Source organism: Haliotis rufescens, unplaced genomic scaffold (assembly GCF_023055435.1).
Source record: "Haliotis rufescens isolate VD_foot unplaced genomic scaffold, xgHalRufe1.0.p SCAF_25, whole genome shotgun sequence".
In the NCBI taxonomy this organism is placed as follows: domain Eukaryota; kingdom Metazoa; phylum Mollusca; class Gastropoda; order Lepetellida; family Haliotidae; genus Haliotis; species Haliotis rufescens.
Genome location: NW_025963946.1, coordinates 6,833,824 through 6,857,424, shown reverse-complemented (window position 1 = coordinate 6,857,424; position 23,601 = coordinate 6,833,824). Strand labels below are relative to the sequence as shown.

Sequence of the window (23,601 nt, the reverse complement as noted above, 5' to 3'; positions counted from 1 at the left end):
ATACATGTACAGATAAATATTATTATGCTCACGGCACTTTTGGGATGTGGTAGTAATAATAATAATAATAATAATAATAATAATAATAATAATAATAATAATAATAAAAATGTACTTATATAATATGCTAAACTCCTTACACAAGGTGTATGCTCAAGCGCCAACATTAATACCCCGATCAATGAAAAAGTGTGCACTCGATTTTTTCATTCTCACCTCCCTGGGGAGTATACAACCCAACCTGCCCGTGAGGCGCTGGAAGGTTAACAGCCACATTACCATCTCATCATCTGGGGTACTGCTGGGTGAACAGAGGCACATTTCGAACAAAGACACATGCCCAAGGAGACACCACGTGTCTTAAATTACATGTGCTTCAGTGTGGGGTAGGACCGAAGCCCTAGAAACTCTCAGAAGCCAAGCTGCCGAATAATAATCTCTGTGAACGACGTTGCTTCACTTCACCTGACTTGTGCCTTCTCGCTGTGCACAGCACCGCGTGCTACCTTATGTCCACACAATATTTGACATAATCAGAGCAGATAATTAAACAAACACTACTGTGGGTATCCTAAGTGTTTTCCCCACACAGCACGACGCATGAGAATAGAGAAACATAATATTCAGTGAACTTTGTAACATTTCCGTACACCCGTCACATGTACACCGGTACATTCTATGTCCGCTTCAATCACTTTCATCCCATTTCTTCACCGACACCAAATGTGGCAATGTGGAGGCACAACTGCAATACTTTCAGCACAACACTATTCATGTGGGGATTTGAAACAATTATATTACAGAGAAGAAACGGACCATGTCAACTTTTGATGAATTTGTGCACTCAGTTGATTGTTGTGCCATTTCCCGGAAATGTAGGAAATGTGTGATAAACTGATCGATTACCGCAGATTCATATTCATAACAATACTCATGTGAGGATGCAAAATGTTTCTAATACACAACAGAAACCAGTCAAGTAGAAAACAAAACATTTAGCTAACCTTGTTACATTCTTGTACACAACAAACTACACAAAGACAGGTAACTTCTATGTCCGCCTCAATCAATAAAATCACATTACTTTTGACAGTTTAAATAACTATGTCACACTTACAAGTTTACACAATGTCATGTTTATTTTATTTCCTATGTGAGCGCGTTATAAATAAGTGACTTCTTGGAGTCAGTCATGGTGATGTCCACCCCGCTGACCACCTTCATGTTGACTGTGAAGTTACCTGGCGGCCCAACACCAAACACGGGGAGAAGAGACTCCCTCCACTCAACATCCAACTTGGCCATAAGAATCCCCCTGTCGATATCGATGAAGGCGAGTCTCCCCCTCCCCACGTCCAGCACAACGCCATAGTGGAGGGTGGCCTGTGTGCCGGGTGTGGCAGACATTGTGTTTCTGTAACACCCCCCCCGCTCCCCCGGCTGCCACACCCTGGTACAGATACTCCCCCGGTGTGTGTCACAGCTCCCTACACCGACACACCAGGAGCGGCGCTGTGCACGAACATACAACCCACTGTCCACCTGGCTCTCCTCCCCCACACCCATCTCCAGGGCAGACCACCCCAACCCTCCACCCACCACACCCACCCGGGAGTGGGTTTCCCAGTATCGTGGTGTGTGTGGGGCAGGGGTGACATTAGAGGGGGGTGGAGGAAGTGGGATGGGGGTGGAACTACAGGTGCTGCGGTGTATCTGTAACCTGCCGCTGCCTCTGTGTCTCTGTAACCTGCCGCTGTCTCTGTGTCGTGTGGCGGGCGGCGAGTTGCCCAGCTCACCGTCTGTAGTTACGTGGCACCCGTCTGTGTTGGCTCGAGCAGCGTCCAGTTGTAGTTTAGGACCTGGAAATATACATTTAGTTTACAGTTTACCAAATTTCATGACTTCAGATAACAAATTAGTCATTTTATTGTGAACCTCGTTTCAATGTTTACAAAACACCGCGCTGAACGATCGGATGCCATTTTCGTCTGTCTGTGAATTTTAACATAACAATGCCCTAAATAGTAGCAATAACGCTGTGAAATTATTTGACTGGGTATTCAAAATGTTTTTTATAAAAACAAATGAATGCTGTTTTAAATACTTGTTCACAAAGTTGTAGTTGGGCTGGTTTGTGTCAGCAATCAGAAATAGACGACAACAGCCTAAATATACAAGTGTTTCCACATTATTTCACGATAAAACTATCATCATGGCAATTCTAAACTCTTCTTGTACAATTTTGTAAACAATAAGACAGAAAAAGCTGTTGTTTGACGATATTTTTACACTTGAGTGTTCAACAGACACAGTGTGAACAGGTAACTTCTACGTCCGCTTCAGTCACTGGCCACAGTTTCAGCACACTCGCTGGACGGGAGAATGTCGCGTTAGTTGTGACTGGGACACGATGTAGATTATTGTCACATGACGATTATTAAAGATGTTGTCAGGGATATAATTTAATACATTCTCAGTATTTAATGCACCCACTGCTATAACTGTTCCCACAGACGTAAACATAAAATAACTAAACAATATATAAATAACAACGATCTACATTGAGCAATAGCCTATATTATCCTGCGGATAGACAAGTCAACAATGCTAAATGATCACTGACTAATTTGCCGTTGTGTAAGTATTGTAGTAGCAGCAAAAAACACAATACGTGTAATTGTATAAAATAATTCAATTATTACAGGCCATTTAATTTTGGTTTGAAAGTATTAATAACATAAGTTTCTTTTATCTTTCTCAGTGCATAATTGTCACATTTGTAAAACGGGAATATCACAAAATTTGGTGTTTTATTCCCGGCACACGGATCAATGTGTTGACTGAGTGGGATACACCGGCAAGAGGGGTCCCTTATTTGTTGTCGGGGGACCCTCACTCTCGCTCTTATGTTGTCCCCTGTCTGATTCAAGGTTGTAACTAAAAGGGAGAACACTCTCGTTAGGTTTATCTTTAGGTTTCAAAAGATCACAATGGTTTTGTGATTTGGCCTTGTTTATTGCGTCTTCTACTATTTTACTATTTTGCTAGGGTAGTTTCTTTCTAAAAGTGACTCGCTCAGTTCATCGAGTCTACATTGTGCACGATCTGAAGTAGATACTATCGCACAGATTCTACGTGCTAATGAGTAAGGGACACTGTTTTTAGTATGACGGGGTGACAGGAATTGTAATTGAGGTATTGCTTGGAATCGGTTGGTGTGTAATATACATCTGTTTCAATGTTATTGTTTGAAATTGTAACCATTACATCTAGAAACGATATATTGTTATCGCTCATCTCTAAAGTAAAGATTAAACCTGGATAGAGTGTCTGTAAAATATCTATCAAACTCTTCATTCCGATTCCACAGAACAAAACAATCATCTAAAAATCGTTTACATTTATCTTGAAATCCCTGTCCAAATTCAATGCCGAAGTTTTCATCACTTTTTGAGTAGTTTTTCCTCTAAATAACCAAGTACAAGGGTTGAATAAGTAGGGGCCATTTTTGTCCCCATTGATGTGCCTTTAATTTGTTTGTAATGCGAACCATCACAATTAAAAGTGTTATTGTTTTGAATAGATTTAATACTATCGATAACGAAAATGTCTTCTCGGATTTCCGAACGGTGTTTATTTATCCAGTATTCAATAGCTTCTGTGCCGAGATCACGGGAATGTTTGAATATAAACTAACTACATCAAAACTGACCAACTTTGTACCATTTTCGACTGAGGCGGGAAGTTGGTTCAGAAAATCAGTGGTATATTTTATGTAGCTCTTGACATGTTTAGCTATTGATTTCAACACTTTATCCATAAGGTCACTGATTCTGTGTATGGGACATTTGGGTCTTGCAATTATTGGCTGTAATTTTAAATCATTTACGGGGGGTATTTTGACATAAGCAGAATTCAATGTTCTACATTTTTCTTGGATCTGTGCGCTCTTATGAACTTTAGGGCGGCCATAAAAATTACTTTCTTTCGATTCAAAATTAATTAAATAATCCTCTTCGTTTTTAGTAAGGCATTGAGAGTGTGAATATACTAATCTTTTAAGATTAAGTAATACAGATTTTTCCGAACTGTCTGAAAGCTTTCTGTAACAAGATTCGTCTTTTAACATTTCCAATGAGAGTTCTTGGTAATAATTGCTGTCCAAAATTATTATAGCGCCTCCCTTATCAGCTTCTTTAATAGCAATTGACCCGTTGTTTGATAATCTGTTCAGAGCCGCTCGTTCATGTTTTGTTATGTTTGATTTACCTCTTTGAGGGTTTACAGTAAAGGTTAAATCTTTGAGGCGGTTAATAACATTGTCTTACACTTTGTTACTATCAGGTATTGGAGTGAAGGTGCTTTTGTTTCTAACTAATGAAGTATCAATATCAAAATGATTAGTAATCTCAATTTTCTACAAAAATCAGACACATCTGTTTCTAGTTCATGTAAATCCTGTTTCAATGGAGTGGGGGTGAAATTCATACCTTTAAGTAATACAGAAATGTCCTCCTCGGTCAGATCTGCACAAGATAAGTTGATCACTTTTGATTTGCAATACAACCTCCAAATATTTATTCATTTACCCGAGCGATAATTCTCGTTAGAAGTCAGATTCAGAAATGTTCTTTCTCATATTGACCACTGACGCCACTGTTTTCAAGACAAAATTCGAAAACTTCGTCATTAAGAGTGATTGGGTGAGTAGGGTTTAACACCGCCTTTAGCAATATTCCAACGATTTCACGGTTGGTGACATCCAAAATGGGCGTTACACATTGGACCCATGTGAGGAATCGAACCCGATCCTTAGGCGCGACGAGCGAACGCATTACCCACTAGACTACAAGTGCCCCAAGTTATTAAGAAAGAGGCATTGATGATATTCTCATTGCGCCAGACGAGTATCGCTGCCATAGCAACATGCACGGCTTTCATCATCAGTATCGAACTTACGATAAGCATGTATATCACAATACATGAGTTTGTTAATACTTATAAACCTTTACAATCATTGCCATGCACGTGTTGTGGCGCGGTTTGAAGTGACAATGCAATAATATTAAAGTGAAATGTGAATTATAATTAAGATTTCTGTTGATTTGTTTTGTATGTTGTTTAATGCCGCACTCAGATATAGTCAAATATGGCGGAATAATCATAAACATAAATTTATCATGTAAAGAAGGAATCATGACGTGTTGCTTAAAAGAAAGAAAATGTGTTAATTCACTACGATCACTCGGACTTAACGATTCAGACCTCCACCCAGTTGCACGTTTCAATATATGGAAAAGAATGATTGTATCTACAAGCTTTTATGGATGTGAATTGTTACCAGCCAAAGAAACAAAAAAATTCATTAATTCATTCATCAACCATGTCGGGCACGTCGCCTCTTACGACAAGCATAGTTTTCTATCAGAATCTAAAATGAAATAAATGTCTCCACAAAGTATCAAGTGCAACATTACAACAATTTGTCTAAAAGTTTCATTCAGAAACAGTATTGAAGAGGAACGTTAACCCGAACGCAAAAAGAATGTTTTACCGTAATGATTGTTACCAATGAAATTAACCGCCATAGCAACGTCCTTAGCGACAGGGGTCGACAAGGGCGAAATACTCCGTCAGGTGAACTGATAAACTGAAATCTACAATGTCATAGTTCTTACGTGAATTTCTGAATCGACTTTTTTCAGTTTGTTGTGGAATAGGGGCGATCGGGTAGCCTGGTGGTTAAAGCGTTCGCTCGTCACGCCGAATACCCAGGTTCGATTCCCGACATGGGTACACTGTATGAAGCCCATTTCTGGTGTCCCCCGCCGTGATATTGCTGGAATATTGCTAAAAGCGGCGTAAAACCTTACTCACTCACTCAATTGTTGTCGAATGATTAGGTTTTACGTTTCACAACATATGCATAAGCTTAGAGTAAGAATCGTCTGTAAATATTATCCATGTCACTACGACTCAACATAAAAGTGACGGGAGGTATTAAGACTCAATGCCGGCATACTAAAAACATCTGGAGAACAACCGAACGTTGTAATGTCAACACTCGGAAATCAACACCTCTACAAAAATGCGTCCCCTGAAAACAACTGAGATGCTCCAGGCATTTGAAGTACTGGATATTATAAACTGCTGGAAGTAGCCCAGTGGTTAAAGCGTCTGACAGGTCAAAAACATCAGTTCGATTCCAGACAAGGGTACACGCCTATTTTTGGTGTCTCCAGCTGTGATATAGCTGGAATACTGCCAAAGGTGACTTAATATCTACTCATTCACTCACTATATACGTCGCATATAATGGGTTGTTCTACGTCTGTTTGAGCAGTGTTCCGGCTTCCCTACAGTGGTCTGTTAATATACAAGTCTGACCAGACACCAGTGGCGGAAAGTAACTTTCCTTAACGTCAGTGAATAATGACACTCGGGGAGTCAGGTTATGTTCACTAAAGCATGTTACAACGAGTACAATATACTTACAGATGATGTATTTGACACTGCTGCCCTTTCTTAGGATGTGCATTGGACAGAAAGAGCCTGCAAAAGTATAGTTTAAGTTTAAAACACCATTTTGGCGCATTTGTTTCTGATGAAATGTGAGTAAGGTTTATTTTCACGGTAGCCCTGCACAGCTTGCAGACAGTGAATCTGTGAGGTGTGTTTTACAAAATTATAAAACAGTGTTTCAGTTGTATCGTGGTGTGTCAGTTTGGTTTGGGGAGTGCCATAAGAAGTAATGTAAGTCTTCACGGCGAATTGTTCGCCTCAGAGGACTGGGTTAATCGTGTCATACACACAGGTGAAGCACCCTCACACAAGTGAAACACACAATCGTGAAGCACCCTCACACAAGTGAAACATCCAGTGGTGAAACGCCCTTACACAAGTGAAACACACAGTGGTGAAGCACCCTCACACAAGTGAAACATGCAGTTGTGAAGCTCCCTTACACAAGTGAAACATCCAATGGTGAATGAGTGAATATGGTTTTACGCCGATTTTAGCAATAATCCAGTAACACACAATGCAGAAGCACTCTAACACAAGTGAAAAACACAATGGTGAACCCCCCATATACAAGTGAAACACACAGTGGTGAAGCAGCCTCACACAAGTGAAACATGCAGTGGTGAAGCACCCTCGCACAAGTGAAACACACAGTGGTGAAGCACCATCACACAAGTGAAACATGCAGTTGTGAAGCTCCCTTACACAAGTGAAACATCCAATGGTGAATGAGTGAATATGGTTTTACGCCGATTTTAGCAATATTCCAGTAATATCACCGCGGGGGACACCAGAAATGGGCTTCACTCATTGTACCCATGTCGGGAATCGAACCCGGGTTTTCGGCGTGACGAGCGAACGCTTTAACCGCTAGGCTACCCGACCGCCCCCATCCAATGGTGAAGCACCCTCACATAAGTGAAACATACAGTTGTGAAGAACCCGTACACAAGTGAAACACAATGGTGAGGCACCCTCACACAAGTGAACACACACAATGGTGAAGCACCCTCAAACAAGTGAAACATACAGTGGTGAAGCACCCTTACACAAATGAAACATACAGTGGTGAAGCACCCTTACACAAGTGAAACACACAGTGGTGAAGCACCTCACACAAGTGAAACACACAATGGTGAAGCATCCTTACAGAAGTGAAACATCCAATGGTGAGTGAGTGAGTACGGTTTTACGCCGCTTTTAGCAAAATTCCAGCAATTTCACCGCGGGGGACACCAGAAATGGGCTTCACTCATTGTACCCATGTTGGGAATCGAACCCGGGTTTTCGGCGTGACGAGCGAACGCTTTAACCACTGGTGAAGCTCCCTCACACAAGTGAAACATACAGTTGTGAAGCACCCTTACACAAGTGAAACACACAATGGTGAAACACCCTCACACAAGTGAAACATCCAGTGGTGAAGCATCTCAAACAAGTGAAACACACAATGGTGTAGCATCCTTACACAAGTGAAACATCCAATGGTGAGTGAGTGAGTACGGTTTTACGCCGCTTTTAGCAAAATTCCAGCAATTTCACCGCGGGGGACACCAGAAATGGGCTTCACTCATTGTACCCATGTTGGGAATCGAACCCGGGTTTTCGGCGTGACGAGCGAACGCTTTAACCACTGGTGAAGCTCCCTCACACAAGTGAAACATACAGTTGTGAAGCACCCGTACACAAGTGAAACACACAATGGTGAAACACCCTCACACAAGTGAAACATCCAGTGGTGAAGCACCCTCGCACAAGTGAAACAGACAATAGTGAACCATCCTTACACTAGTAAAACATCCAGTAGTGAAGCATCTCACAAAAATGAAACATGCAGTGGTGAAGCATCTCAAACAAGTGAAACACACAATGGTGTAGCATCCTTACACAAGTGAAACATCCAATGGTGAGTGAGTGAGTATGATTTTACGCCGCTTTTAGCAAAATTCCAGCAATATCACCGCAGGGGACACCAGAAATGGGATTCACTCATTGTACCCATGTTTGGAATCGAACCCGGGTTTTCGGCGTGACGAGCGAACGCTTTAACAACTAGGCTACCCGACCCATCCCATCCAATGGTGAAGCACCCTCACACAAGTGAAACATACAGTTGTGAAGCACCCTCACACAAGTGAAACACACACTGGTGAAGCACCCTCACACAAGTGAAACATCCAGTGGTAAAGCACCCTTATACTAGTGACACACACAATGGTGAAGCACATTACACAAGTGAAACACACAATGGTGAAGCACCTTACACAAGTGAAACACACAATGGTGAAGCACCCTTACACAAGTAAAACATCCAATGGTGAAGCACCCTCACACAAGTGAAACATACAGTGGTGAAGCACCCTTACACAAATGAAACACACAATGGTGAAGCATCCTTACACAAGTAAAACATCCAATGGTGAAGCACCCTCACACAAGTGAAACATACAGTGGTGAAGCACCCTTATACTAGTGAAACACACAATGGTGAAGCATCTCAAACAAGTGAAACACGCAATGGTGTAGCATCCTTACACAAGTGAAACATTCCATGGTGAGTGAGTGAGTATGGTTTTACGCCGCTTTTAGCAAAATTCCAGCAATATCACCGCGGGGGACACCAGAAATGGGCTTCACTCATTGTACCCATGTCGGGAATCGAACCCGGGTTTTCGGCGTGACGAGCGAACACTTTAACCACTAGGCTACCCGACTGCCCCCCTCCAATGGTGAAGCACCCTCACACAAGTGAAACATACAGTTGTGAAGCACCCGTACACAATTGAAACACACAATGGTGAAGCACCCTTACACAAGTGAAACAGCCAGGGCTGAATCACCATTACACAAGTGAGACACACAATGGTGAACCACCCTTACACTAGTGAAACATCCAGTGCTGAAGCACCCTCACACAAGTGAAACATACAGTAGTGAAGCACCCATACACAAGTGAAACACACAATGGTGAAGCACCCTCACACAAGTGAAACATCCAGTGGTGAAGCACCCTTACACTAGTGAAACACACAATGGTGAAGCACCTTACACAAGTGAAACACACAATGGTGAAGCACCTTACACAAGTGAAACACACAATGGTGAAGCACCTTACACAAGTGAAACACACAATGGTGAAGCACCCTAGCACAAGTGATACATACAGTGGTGAAGCCCCCTTACACAAATGAAACACACAATGGTGAAGCACCCTTATACTAGTGAAACACACAATTGAGAAGCACCTCACACAAGTGAAACACACAATGGTGAAGCATCCTTACACAAGTGAAACATCCAATGGTGAGTGAGTGAGTATGGTTTAAGCCGCTTTTAGCAAAATTCACACAATGGTGAACTATCCTTACATTAGTAAAACATTCAGTGCTGAAGCACCCTCACAAAAGTGAAACATACAGTGATGAAGCACCCTCACACAAGTGAAACATCCAGTGGTGAAGGACCCTTACACAAGTGAAACACACAATGGTGAGGGACCCTCACACAAGTGAAACATACAGTGGTGAAGGACCCTTACACAGTGAAACATACAGTTGTGAAGCACCCTTACACAGTGAAACAAACAGTTGTGAAGCACCCATACACAAGTGAAAAACACAATGGTGAAACACCCTTAGACAAGTGAAACACTCAGTGGTGAAGCACCCTCACACAAGTGAAACATCCAGTGGTGAACCACCTTTACACTAGTGAAACACACAATGGTGAAGCACCCTCACACAAGTGAAACACACAATGGTGGAGCACCTTACACAAGTGAAACACACAATGGTGAAGCACCCTCGCACAAGTGAAACATACAGTGGTGAAGCCCCCTTACACAAATGAAACAGACAATGGTGGAGGATCCTTACACTAGTGAAACATCCAGTGGTGAAGCACCCTCAAACAAGTGAAACATGAGTGCTGAAGCACCCTCACACAAGTGAAACATACAGTAGTGAAGCACCCATACACAAGTGAAACACACAATGGTGAAACACCCTCACACAAGTGAAACACACACTGGTGAATCACCCTCACAGAAGTGAAACATCCAGTGGTGAAGCATCCTTACACTAGTGAAACATCCAGTGGGGAAGCTCCCTTACACAAGTGAAACACACAATGTTAAAGCATCCTTACACTGTTGAAACATCCAGTGGTGAAGCATCCTTACACCAGGGAAACATCCAGTGGTGAAGTACCCTTACACAAGTGAAACGCATAATGGTGAAACACCCTCACACAAGTGAAACAGATAATGGTGAAGCACCCTCACACAAGTTAAATATCCAGTGGTGAAGCACCCTTACACAAGTGAAACACACAATGGTAAGGCACCCTCACACAAGTGAAACATACAATGGTGAAACACCCTTACACAAGTGAAACAGACAATGGTGAACTATCCTTACACTAGTAAAACATCCAGTGGTGAAGCACCCTCACACAGTGAAACAAAATGGTGAAACACCCTCACACAAGTGAAACAGAGAATGGTGAAGCACCCTCACACAAGTTAAATATCGAGTGGTGAAGCACCCTTACACAAGTGAAACACACAATGGTGAGGCACCCTCACACAAGTGAAACATACAGTGATGAAACACTCTTACACAAGTGCAACAGACAATGGTGAACTATTCTTACACTAGTAAAACATCCAGTGGTGAAGCACCCTCACACAGTGAAACACAATGGTGAAACACCCTCACACAAGTGAAACAGACAATGGTGAAGCACCCTCACACAAGTTAAATATCCAGTGGTGAAGCACCCTTACACAAGTGAAACACACAATGGTGAGGCACCCTCACACAAGTGAAACATACAGTGGTGAAACACCCTTACACAAGTGAAACAGACAATGGTGAACTATCCTTACACTAGTAAAACATCCAGTGGTGAAGCACCCTCACACAGTGAAACACAATGGTGAAACACCCTTACACAAGTGAAACACACAGTGGTGAACCACCCTCACACAAGTGAAAGATCCAGTGGTGAACCACCCTTACACTAGTGAAACACACAATGGTGAAGTACCCTCACACAAGTGAAACATGCAGTGGTGAAGCACCCTTACACAAGTGAAACACGCAATGGTGAACTATCCTTACATTAGTAAAACATCCAGTGCTGAAGCACCCTCACACAAGTGAAACATCCAGTGGTGAAGGACACTTACACAACTGAAACACACAATGGTGGAGCACCTTACACAAGTGAAACACACAATTGTGAAGCACCCTCAAACAAGTGAAACATACAGTGGTGAAGCCCCCTTACACAAATGAAAGAGACAATGGTGGAGCACCCTTACACTAGTGAAACATCCAGTGGTGAAACACCCTCACACAAGTGAAATACACAATGTTGAAACACCCTCACACAAGGGAAAGACACAACGGTGAAGCATCCTTACACAAGTGAAACATCCAATGGTTAGTGAGTGAGTATGGTTTTTCGCCGATTTTAGCAAAATTCCAGCAATATCACCACGGGGGACACCAGAAATGGGCTTCACTCATTGTACCCATGTCGGGAATCGAACCCGGGTTTTCGGCGTGACGAGCGAACACTTTAACCACTAGGCTACCCGACCGCCCCCATCCAATTGTGAAGCACCCTCATACAAGTGAAACATACAGTTGTGGAGCACCCGTACAAAAGTGAAACACACAGTGGTGAAGCACCCTCACACAAGTGAAACATAGAGTGGTGAAACAGCCTTACACAAGTGAAACAGACAATGGTGAAGAACCCTTACATATGTGAAACACACAGTGATGAAGCAGCCTCACACAAATGAAACACACAGTGGTGAAGCACCCTCACACAATTGAAACATACAGTGGTGAAGCAGCCTCACACAAGTGAAACATCCAGTGGGGAACCGTCCTTACACTAGTGAAACATCCAGTGGAGAAGCTCCCTTACACTAGTGAAACATCGTATGGTGAAGCACTCTCACACAAGTGAAACATACAGTTGTGAAGCACCGTACAGAAGTGAAACACACAATGGTGAAACACCCTCACACAAATGAAACATAGAGTGGTGATACACCCTTACACAAGTGAAACACACAATGGTGAAACACCCTAACACAAGAGAAACATACAGTGGTGAAGCACCCTTACACAAGTGAAACAGACACTGGTGTAGCACCCTCACACAAGTGAAACACACAGTGGTGAAGCACCCTTACACAAGTGAAACACACAATGGTGAAGCACCCTCAGGCAAGTGAAACATACAGTGGTGAAACACCCTTACACTAGTGAAACACACAATGTTTAAGCATCCTCACACTAGTGAAACATGCAGTGGTGAAGCACCCTTACACAAGTGAAACACACACTGGCGAAACAACTTCTCACAAGTGAAACACACAATGGTAAAGCACCCTCACACAAGTGAAACACGCAATGGTGAAGCACCCTCACACAAGTGAAACATCCAGTGGTGAAGCACCCTTACACAAGTGAAACACACAATGGCTAAACAACCTCACAGAAGTGAAACACACAATGGTGAAACACCCTCACACAAGTGAAACACACAATGGTGAAGCACCCTCACACAAGTGAAACATCCAGTGGTGAAGCACCCTTAGACAAGTGAAACACACAATGGTGAAGCACTCTCACACAAGTGAAACACACAGTTTAGTCATGTTGTAGTTTCATTATTTTCATTTTAACCAACACACATAGATGATATATATCGTGTATACTCCGTGCAATGCTCATCTGACACAGCCACGTGTAAGTGGAACAGTTTATTATGATACGATCGGGATCTCTTCATCAGCGACTGAGGGATGTTTTACTCCCTCGTTACAACTTGAATTGAACTTATATGACTTAAAGAATACTGCTGACAAGTCAGTCACAAACCTATTGTCATTCACATTATTCAGATTGTATGGAATTGTCGGGCACGTACCTGTCAAGCAAATTCCACGTGGAAGCGTCTCCGTGGACATGAGTGATCCAATTATGAACTGAAAACAAAGGTTTTGAAAGATTTTAATAGTGCAAGCTGTAATTAAAATTATAGAATGGCCAAATAATACTCAGCGACTTATTTCCTTTCACTCTACAAAGGAGAGAGAATTGGTATGTTGTTAAACATTGTGTCTGTTGTTCAAAACCGCACTCAGCAATATTCCATCTATATGGTGGCGGCATGTAAGTAATCGTATCAGGGCCAAACAAACCAATGATTGATAGTATGTGTCCATGCCCTACGCCGTCGGGGAACAATGACACGCTATCAACAAGCCTGATCACCAGATCTATCTGTTCGCCTGTTTACAATCAGCATTGGTTCTGGGGACATATTCAGACCCGGAACCTCATTGGGTTATTGAACGTACTTTGGTCACAACTTCATAAACGTCTTGTGATGTCGGCTGTGCAGGCTGGAGTTCCTGTGATCCAGATACAGTAGAGTCGGATTCCTTGATTCCTGTTGGAAGACAAACATAAACATATTTGAAAGCAATCTCCGACTCTAAATGTTAACACACACGCACTCAGTCACGCACGCACGCACACACGCACGCACGCATCCACGCACGTTCGTATGTTTGTTTGAATGTATGACACGCACGCACGCACGCACGCACGCACGCACATACGTACGTACGTATGTATGTATGTATGTATGTATGTATGTATGTATGTATGTATGTATGTATGTATGTATGTATGTATGTATGTATGTATGAATCACTTCGATTAATTCAAGTATGCGTAAGATACGTTCATGTTTTGCATTTAAGATTTGAGAGATGATATTATCCAAGTGATTTATTTAATCTGCTCTTCCCGACCTCCATCATAGTATCATACTGTACCTAGGATGGGAAATAAAATCTTGACAAGCTGGTACCATCGTCCTTCATGTAGCTGAAACAACAACATTGGCATCAAAGAGATCAGTTTGTAACGTGACGTTCTTATAAAACATATAACTGGTATAGAACTCCCAACTACGTTCATCAGACAAATATTCTAATATGATTCCAACAATATTTGCATTCAACTCATTTAGATACATTTAATTTCCCTTTAAACAACATATTACCGTGTTTGTATCTTGTTCTCTCAATGTCAGCAGGTGTATCTGTTGAAGCAGACCTGGAGACAAATATTGAACAGATAAATTCAAAACTTTATTAGCAATTAATGGTACTTTATAATGACGATAAGTCATTTCGATGTTTGGATAAGTGTTACTGCAATATTCTGGATTACATGCTTTGGTACTGACGTAGGTATGATGAATACAGCTGACTGAGACATTTACGCAAAGGCTCAGATCTTAATAGTTGAATGAGAAACTGGTCAATGTGTCGCAGAGTATTATCTAAACATGAATGTTCTTATATATACCAACCTTGATAAGTATGCTGTGTGTCTGGAATATGATCTAAGTCAAGAGAGGAGACAAGGCCACCAAATGTATCGATGAGTTCCTCCAGGGCTTTCTGGCCTTGAAAGGAAAGGAGGATTCTCGTATCTCTTGTGTCATCTTCTGGAAGTTCCCTCTTCAGATTTTCATCACATTTCTTCAGTATTGCAGCAGTGAGAGTGATGAGCTCCTCTCTTCTTGTGGATTCCAGTGTTCTCTGTGTGTAGTCTATCGTGGATGCAATGGAAGTATGGACGTCATGTATAGTGTCAAGGGTCTCTTGAACTGTTTTATTTGGGGCCTCCAGACTCATTTGAACCTCTTCCCTCAGTTTTCGCTGTCGATGAAGGGACTTTACAGCCACACTTTTACAAACCGTAATGATGGATTGTTCCAGAGTTCTCTGTTTATCCCCCAGTTCATCTTGGTGACTGTTGACAGTTGCCATTCTGTCTGTGACATCTTTCAGTTTACGTCGTTGATTCTGCAACTGTTCCTCCAGCTGACCCTTTGCCTTCTCATGGGCATGATTCAAGTCTTCTTTCTTGTGATCGTTATGGGCCCCATGTAGACATACAATACAGATAGCCTTCTTACACGTGTGGTCATACAGCTGGAGTTCATTGTTTGGGTGGTCTGTGCAATTAGGTTCCTTCAGCCAATGCCTCATGGGTATATTCTCTGTCTGATTGACCTCCTCCACTCTGTGGTTTCTATTCCGTTTCGGTACGTCATGTAGTTTATGACAGTCGGAGCAGAGCAGGTTATCACATTCGTGACAGTACACCTCAGCCTTTGCGTCATGATCTCCCTCGATGTAGTTACATTTCTTGTCTCCCTTAACGTTGGCAGCATAGGCAGCCTCATTGCGTCCAACATGATCTACTTCAGTCTGTTCCGTGTTGAACTCACGACCACAGGGACATTGGAGGCACTTCTGCTGTGCTTGGGCGGTGTGGTGATCAATGCATGGTTTGCAGGCAGAATGGAGGCAGGGAAGGAGACGAAGCTGACTTTTATCACAGCAAGATTGAGTTGAAAACTGGCACATTCTGTCAATTGCACCTGGGGGTAAAAAAACACATTAAGATGTATCGATTCAATATCATATTGAGCTCGTCATTATGATTAGTTGGCTTCCGTGGTCTAGTGGATAGAGTGTCTGCCCGGAGAGAGTAAGGTCGGGGGTTCGATCCCCGGCAGCGCCATACCAAAATACAGCTTATACTTGTCACCCTGCCATGACGGCATTAAGGGGCTGAAACAATGACTGGTCAGCAAAGACTGTGTCTGAGTGGGGTATTCATGTTAAACTGCGGCATGGTATCTCATTGGGCTAGCACTATAGAATCAGCATTTGTCCGGACTGGTATAAGCAGCCACACACAAACACGTGCATGTACGTCGCTTTACAAGTGCAGTAATCTTGAACGTGACGCTAAACTACATTTCACCTCACCTCATTATGATTAAGTTTCTAACTATTTACGTTTGTGAGATTGATTGTCCCTTTTCTCAGTGTACCTGTATGATGGACCGGCACTGCAATGTCTTCTTTATCTGGGGACTGTAGCCTAGGATCCCCCGACAAGGCCTCGTATGCCTCCTGTTCTTCATGCAGTCTCTGAAATGACAAGTACCATTGCTTCATATGGTCCTTTTTAATTTACATGTGTAGTTATGCAACAGTGTTTCTATTTCCGAGTATTTCCTTTAGGATAACATCATTCCTACCTTCTTCGCGTCGTCACGTTCTGCCTGATTCTGCTGCAAATCATCGTTTGACTTTGACAGCTGCATCTTCACTGAAATTTGATTACAAGGATCACATCAGAGAATTGATCAAACTTCAAATTATGTGGCATGTTTCAACGTGGCAATGACATCGTGTGGCTATTGTGGCATGGGTAAAATTAAAGTTGTAAATAAAAGATAGATTTGAAACCGGAAAGGAAACATCAGCTTACGAGCTTCAACTTCCTCCTTCTGCTTTTCTATCTGTGCTATGTGGTCCTCTCTTTCCATTTTAATTGCTTCCTCCCGTTCAGCGTTATCCAAGTCTTTTTGTTTTATTTGTTCCGCAAGTCTTTCCATTACCTGAAAACAGACGTGAACGAGGGGTAATCACCTGAACATCCACTACATATAAATACACCTAGACATTGCAGCTTATTACATGTATTGTCTGTTTCACTAGTCTCGGAAAATGTAATATAGACTTGATGTTTAAGAGAGTTGCGGGAAGCGAACATTCACTCAACATTGCACAACAGATACCTAATACATGTGCAGTACTAATTCATACATATCTATCTTATCTGAATACAGGGGTATCTTAACATGAGGATCAGACAAGTTTTTACTGTGTTTGGACTACTCACAGATTGCATTTCAGCTACCTGGTCCTCTTTTTCCTTTTTGTACTGAGCTTCCAGCTTGAACTTGTTGACATAGACGAGATCTGCACTTCCTGAAGAGTAGAACATTGTGCATGTAATAAAAACAGTACGAAATGAGATATAACATGTTTGAAGACTTTTTGTTTCTTCTGTTGGATTAGCTACTAACTAGACATGTCTGTGGATGATATGACGTCACCTAACAATTGGCGTGATAATGACCCGTCAAGCAATATGAGGGCATCATCAAGTTACAGTGGCCCGCTCATTTCTGATAACATGCGGGCGGTTCAATGATAATTCTATCCGTTTAAGCTATAATGAGTTTTAATGGATGGAAGAGAATGAAACGAGATGTGACCCTGTGAATTTCTGGCTGTGAACTCCATGTTATATCCAGGCTTATATTACAGCAGTACTAGTCAAACTGCTGTTGGTAGTTCTGGCAGCTTGTGATCACATATGATAACCCTACTAACATACCTGCTTCCATGGAGGTTTCATCAAGCCGTTGTTTGATGAACGGCTGTGAGGAATCAAGGACAGCACACAGTGTCCGGTATCCGTCTTGTCCCTTCTTCTTTAATATTTCTAACAGCATCTCACATTTCTCCGGCCCAGCCTGTCTACACCTGTCATAGTCCGCCTGTGTGAAGACACCGTCCTGCAACAAGGCGTCCAGCACAGGGTCCACCTGAAGGAACTCCTTCAGGTACTTGTGGTTCCTCTGGATGACGACAACGTGGGGGGCAGTCATCTTCTGACGTCAGGTGTGTGGGTAAGTCGCTGGGACTGAGCTACAGATCTTAAAAGTAAATGAAAAAACATAACTAACTGAAATTGAAAGTTCCTGCGCACTGCGTCAAAAGTTCTGGTCAAATTATTTCTGGAGAACGTCGTGCTTTTGTTTGTAATTCTCCATGTTGCATACTTACATGTTCAATGAATTGGGATATTACCTTGCCCCTTTAAACTTCAATACTATACAAAATAATGTGCATACAAAACTACCTTATTGTTCAATTATTGTTTGCTTCCATGAAGTCTTACAATAAGTATAGCAACAACGAGGCTCCAAGTCATCGCTATGTTCATGTATGTTAACGAATAAGCCTTGTATTGTGCTTCGAAACTACATGTCAGACAAGCTCATCAGTTAATCGCCCTCATATTGTATCTCCGGGTTGGTGGTTGGGTATTAAAAGTGGAGGGAAAAGGGGTTGATGTACAAGGGATTGACTATCAACACAACTAATTTGTTGAATCTACACGGGAGTAATAACTTATGAAAACCCATAGAGATGCTCTTTCACGTACTGGATGTTGACAGGACATTGGTACATGGTATAAATAACATCTTTCAAGGCATCCCACAGGTTTGTCAACAGAGAGTAAAGTAAGGATATAAAAAAAACTTTGGATTCGTCCACAATTAATTTTAGGGTGCATTTTTCACAGTGTAGGCAAAGTGCACTAAAAGGTGATAGGCACTGTAGTCGAAATGCACTGTTGGCGAATGGAGATTGACCTTGGCATGGATTCCCAGTCAACTAAATTGCCGAAATTCGCTGTCGAAAGCTGCGTCCCTTTGGCACACTAGAAACCTATGATAGCGGGTTCGACTCCCAGTTCGTTTGGATTATGTTTCTGGGTTTGTCAGCGCCATACCCATGCTTGTTTGCTTTCCCCCTACATCAAGCTGGCGTGCTGTGATATAAATGTCTTAACAGTGAAATGTGATATCAAGCATGGGGTAGATTTAGATCCCCACCATAGCAATGTGTCTTTGTATGAAACTGTGTTCGAGGAACGTTCACCAATGAATTACAATCAGGGGAAATGTAAAGCTAAGCAGATGACATGAGTGACCCGACTTCACAATATCCCGGCTGTGCCGCTGTGAACAGGCTCGTCGAATCGCTATTCATATATGTTGACGTCAGTGTGGCAGCCATGACAACCCATAGAATGACTTCACCACCAGCCGTGGCCAGCTTGTGTAGCGTGTTACAACATGGCCTTCCGTTCCCACCACTCTACCACTACTTGTACAACACTTACAAACTAGTGTCTGCAAACAAAGTGGCTGGACCCTTTCATCAGTGATGCTGATTGACGAATTTCTTACTTTTCTAAAAATTACATGGTGAGACATGGCCTTTATTGGAAGGCCCGTTAACTTGCGCGTATCAAGAGTGCAAACAAATAATAAAAGAAGCGTTTGTGTCAACATAAAATTAAGAAATATGTGCCAACATGCATAATTGACCATGAAATTATCTGGGGCCATAAAGTGTCGTTAGATCAACACTGTGTTCATATTCTCCAACAGCACCCCACCCAGCCCGACCTACCCACTGCATTCCCCCTCATAACCACACACACACACTGGATTCAACAGAGCTGATACTAATGTTTAAGGTCTATAATGAAAGTCATACAGCTGTAAACACTCATCAAGAGGCACATCATGATATAAGTATATGTTAAGAGGATGATAATATAACCACAAGAAATGAGTAGATATGTTTTACTTACACGACACAGACACAACAGGTTGTCAAATATGGCCGTCGCCTTGTTCAGGTAGAAAACGAAACTCGGACTGTGAGTGGCGCCTGCTCGCGTGACGCATTAAACACCTGTCTTCAATGGGTACGATAACTCGTTTACGATTTCGTGAGTTTTGATGTCGGGGACAACACAAAAGTCTTCATCACACATTACATGCGGGGATACGAATGCAGATTGTGCTATAGCCCAAGGCTGAGAGCGTTCGTGTAATGCAGTGCAAGAAAGAGAAGTTATCCTTTTCACCAGTTTTTGTAGTTACAAATGCTACTTGTATGTGGCAAATGGATTTGAATTTGGTTGTGCTTTAGAATCATCAGGTGCAGAAAGCAAACCTGGACATACTTATATCCAGTGCCGTTTATAGAAAACAGCTTTATTTGAATCATGAAAATACATGTCGGGGACAAGTGATACTTGTACAAATATTGCCCCACACCCACCCACCCCCCACCCCCCTGTCAAAAAAAGGTTTACTACGGCCTTGATATCTAATGAAGGACCAAGGTGTGTCTTTCTCTGCTAAAATGTGACTAGAACGCATCCCGGATGTGATACTGACGAATGCCTAAGTGTCATAAAGGTCAGTTCCATCGCGTCCATATCAAGAACAGAATACCAGCCCCCTTTGTAAGTGTGCCGACGACCACCTCGCTGTCAGATACAAACACACAATACAACAACTGACGCTCATAAACCCATATGAATAGTTATACATGTCACGCAATGCATAGTGCAGAGGGAGGGTCCTCTGAACCGTTGTCAAGGTTGCCTTCCCAGTCGCGCATTCCAGTTCAGCTTTTATCAGAAACCTCATGGTCGATCGCAATTCCCCTCCTGGTTTCGCTATTTCATATTGTTTATCATCAGTTTACATGCTACATGATATGCATTGTTACATAAACCGGGTCTCCAATCTGGAATGAGTTTCTGTCAATACATGTACAAACAAGTGTTGCTGTCATATAACTAAAATACTTTTCACAAGTGACGTTAAACTCCGACTAAGTCCCCGATGATCATCAAGGCTGAAGTGGTTCTATATAAAATTCACGAGTAATAGTCTTGTACATTTGAGCTATTTTCAATATAAGTCTTATATAAACATGCATCCGAGATAATAAACAACTGTTCAAAACCAGGTACCCAGCATCTCAGTCATTAAGTAATAGTTGACCCTTCTCTTGTCACGTGACGTGTAAAACACACGACTCATAATTCTTTATCTGATGTCCTTTTGTAGTCCATGTTTACGATTCCCTGATATAGTGGAATATCATATATTAGTGGTTGTAGTATCAGTAGTACTAATAGTAATAGTAGTGATAGTGGTTGTAGTACTAATAGTAGTAGAAATAGTAGTAGCTATAGTAGTAGTAGTAGTAGTGATAGTGGTTGAAGTATCAGTAGTAGAAATAGAAGTAGTAGTAGTAGTAGTAGTGATAGTGGTTTTAGTATCAATAGTAGTAGTAATAGTAGTAGTGATAGTAGTTGTAGTATCAGTAGTAGTAATAGTAGTAGTTGCTATAGTGGTTGTCGTATCAATAGTAGTAATAGTAGTAGTAGTGATAGTAGTTGTAGTATCAGAAGTAGTAATCGTAGTAGCTATAGTAGTCGTTGTAGTAGTAGTGATAGTGGTTGTAGTCACTAGTAGAAATAGTAGTAGTAGAAGTAGTGATAGTGGTTGTAGTATCAATAGTAGTAGTAATAGAAGTAGTGATAGTAGTTGTAGTATCAGTAGTAGTAATAGTAGTAGTTGTGATAGAGGTTGTCGTATCAATAGTAGTAGTAATAGTATTAGTAGTGGTAGTGGTTGTAGTATCATCAGTAGTAGTAATAGTATTAGTAGTTAATGTGGTTGTAGTATCAGCAGTAGTAATAACAGTTGTAGTAGTAGTAGTAGTAGTAGTAGTTGTTGTATCAGCAGTAGTAACAGTAGTAGTAGTGATAGTGGTTGTAGCATCAGCAGTCGTAGTAATAGTAGTAGTTGTGATAGATGTTGTAGTATAGCAATAATATCACCAGTAGTAGCAGTAGTAGTGATAGTGGTTGTTGTATCAGCAGTAGTAGTAATAGTAGTAGTGATAGTGGTTGTAGTATAGCAGTAGTATCAGCAATAGTGGTAATAGTAATAATAGAATCTGCAGTAAAATTTTAAAAAATCGTTACAATGACAATGACATTTTGTTGTAAAAATATCACTATTTCTCCTTAAGAAAATTCTTTAACAAACTTAATCTCTTGCATTTAGACATATCATGTCAAAACATGTCATATGCACAGTGTCATTGATATTATCTAAAGTTAGATGTTAGCATGGTTTATCTGGTCATAATACCACAAGGACGTTTAGAAGTGAAAAATACTAAATTATAAATTGTGCTATTGTAGGATTCATATTTTGTAGGTTTGGATCTCATGTTAAACGTTTGGGCTACGTTTTGAGTGCAACATTCGAGAAAAAAAGCTTGAAAATAATGAAAATTAGTGTATTGATTGACACAAAAATCAAAATCCGCGATTTTCGACAATTCTGCGATAAATTACACTTTTTCTGCAAATCTTTCCGAGATCATGGAATGTATCTGCTAGTATTGTGTGTAGTAGTGGTCCGTACCCTTGACTTAACACCCTATGTCAAGGGTACAGACTGTAATACAATGAAGATGCCAGCATGATGGTGTATGACATGGGATGTTTAGTCACGAGTACTGACTCTAATACAATGAAGATGCCAGCATGATGGTGTATGACATGGGATGTTTAGTCACAAGTACTGACTGTAATACAATGAAGATTCCAGCATGATGGTGTATGACATTGATTGTTTAGTCACAAGTACAGACTGGAAAAAATATAATGATGATGGCAGCATGATGGTGTATGACATGGGATGTTTAGTCACGGGTACTGACCGTAATACAATGAAGATTCCAGCACGATTTTGTATGACATTGATTGTTTAGTCACAAGTACAGACTGGAAAAAATATAATGATGATGGCAGCATGATGGTGTATGACATGGTGTCTTTAGTCTCAGGTACTGACTGTAATACAGTGAAGATGACACAGCTTGATGGAATATGGCATCCGATATTTGATAACAAGTACTGACTGTAATACAATGAAGATGCCAGCATGAGGGTGTATGACATTGGGTGTTTAGTCACAAGTACTGACTGTAATACAATGACGATGCCAGCATAATGGTGTATGACATGGAATGTTTAGTCTCAAGTACTGACTGTAATACAATGAAGATGCCAGCATGATTGTGTATGACATCGGATGTTTAGTCACGGGTACAGACTGTAATACAATGAAGATGCCAGCATGATTGTGTATGACATGGGGTGTTTAGTCACAAGTACTGACTGTAATACAATGAAGATGCCAGCATGATGGTGCATGACATGGGGTGTTTAGTCACAAGTACTGACTGTAATACAATGAAGATGCCAGCATGATGGTGTATGACATGGGATGTTTAGTCACGGGTACAGACTGTAATACAATGAAGATGCCAGCATGATGGTGCATGATATGGGGTGTTTAGTCACAAGTACTGACTGTAATACAATGAAGATGCCAGCATGATGGTGTATGACATGGGGTGTTTAGTCACAAGTACTGACTGTAATACAATGAAGATGCCAGCATGAGGGTGCATGACATGGGGTG

General features: G+C 41.5%; 1 protein-coding gene across 3 annotated transcripts in view; it reads right to left on the bottom strand.

Annotated features, from left to right (window-relative positions):
* Positions 1 to 23,601, bottom strand: part of LOC125383647 — a 25,734-nt gene continuing 2,133 nt past the window's right edge. Inside the window, exons 1-13 of one of the 3 annotated variants that reach the window (XM_048402306.1) lie at positions 19,887 to 19,994; positions 17,832 to 18,153; positions 17,331 to 17,419; positions 16,917 to 17,046; positions 16,684 to 16,754; positions 16,474 to 16,573; positions 14,935 to 16,014; positions 14,623 to 14,675; positions 14,393 to 14,444; positions 13,910 to 14,001; positions 13,477 to 13,534; positions 6,496 to 6,552; positions 1 to 1,859 (exon numbers count right to left, since the gene is read on the bottom strand). In XM_048402306.1, coding sequence (XP_048258263.1) covers positions 1,150 to 1,859; positions 6,496 to 6,552; positions 13,477 to 13,534; positions 13,910 to 14,001; positions 14,393 to 14,444; positions 14,623 to 14,675; positions 14,935 to 16,014; positions 16,474 to 16,573; positions 16,684 to 16,754; positions 16,917 to 17,046; positions 17,331 to 17,419; positions 17,832 to 18,105 — 2,766 coding nt within the window. In that variant the 5' untranslated portion in view covers positions 18,106 to 18,153; positions 19,887 to 19,994 and the 3' untranslated portion in view covers positions 1 to 1,149. Of the gene's footprint in view, positions 1,860 to 6,495; positions 6,553 to 13,476; positions 13,535 to 13,909; positions 14,002 to 14,392; positions 14,445 to 14,622; positions 14,676 to 14,934; positions 16,015 to 16,473; positions 16,574 to 16,683; positions 16,755 to 16,916; positions 17,047 to 17,330; positions 17,420 to 17,831; positions 18,154 to 19,886; positions 19,995 to 23,601 lie in introns of those variants that run through there. The other 2 variants (XM_048402307.1, XM_048402308.1) reach the window with 2 other exon arrangements.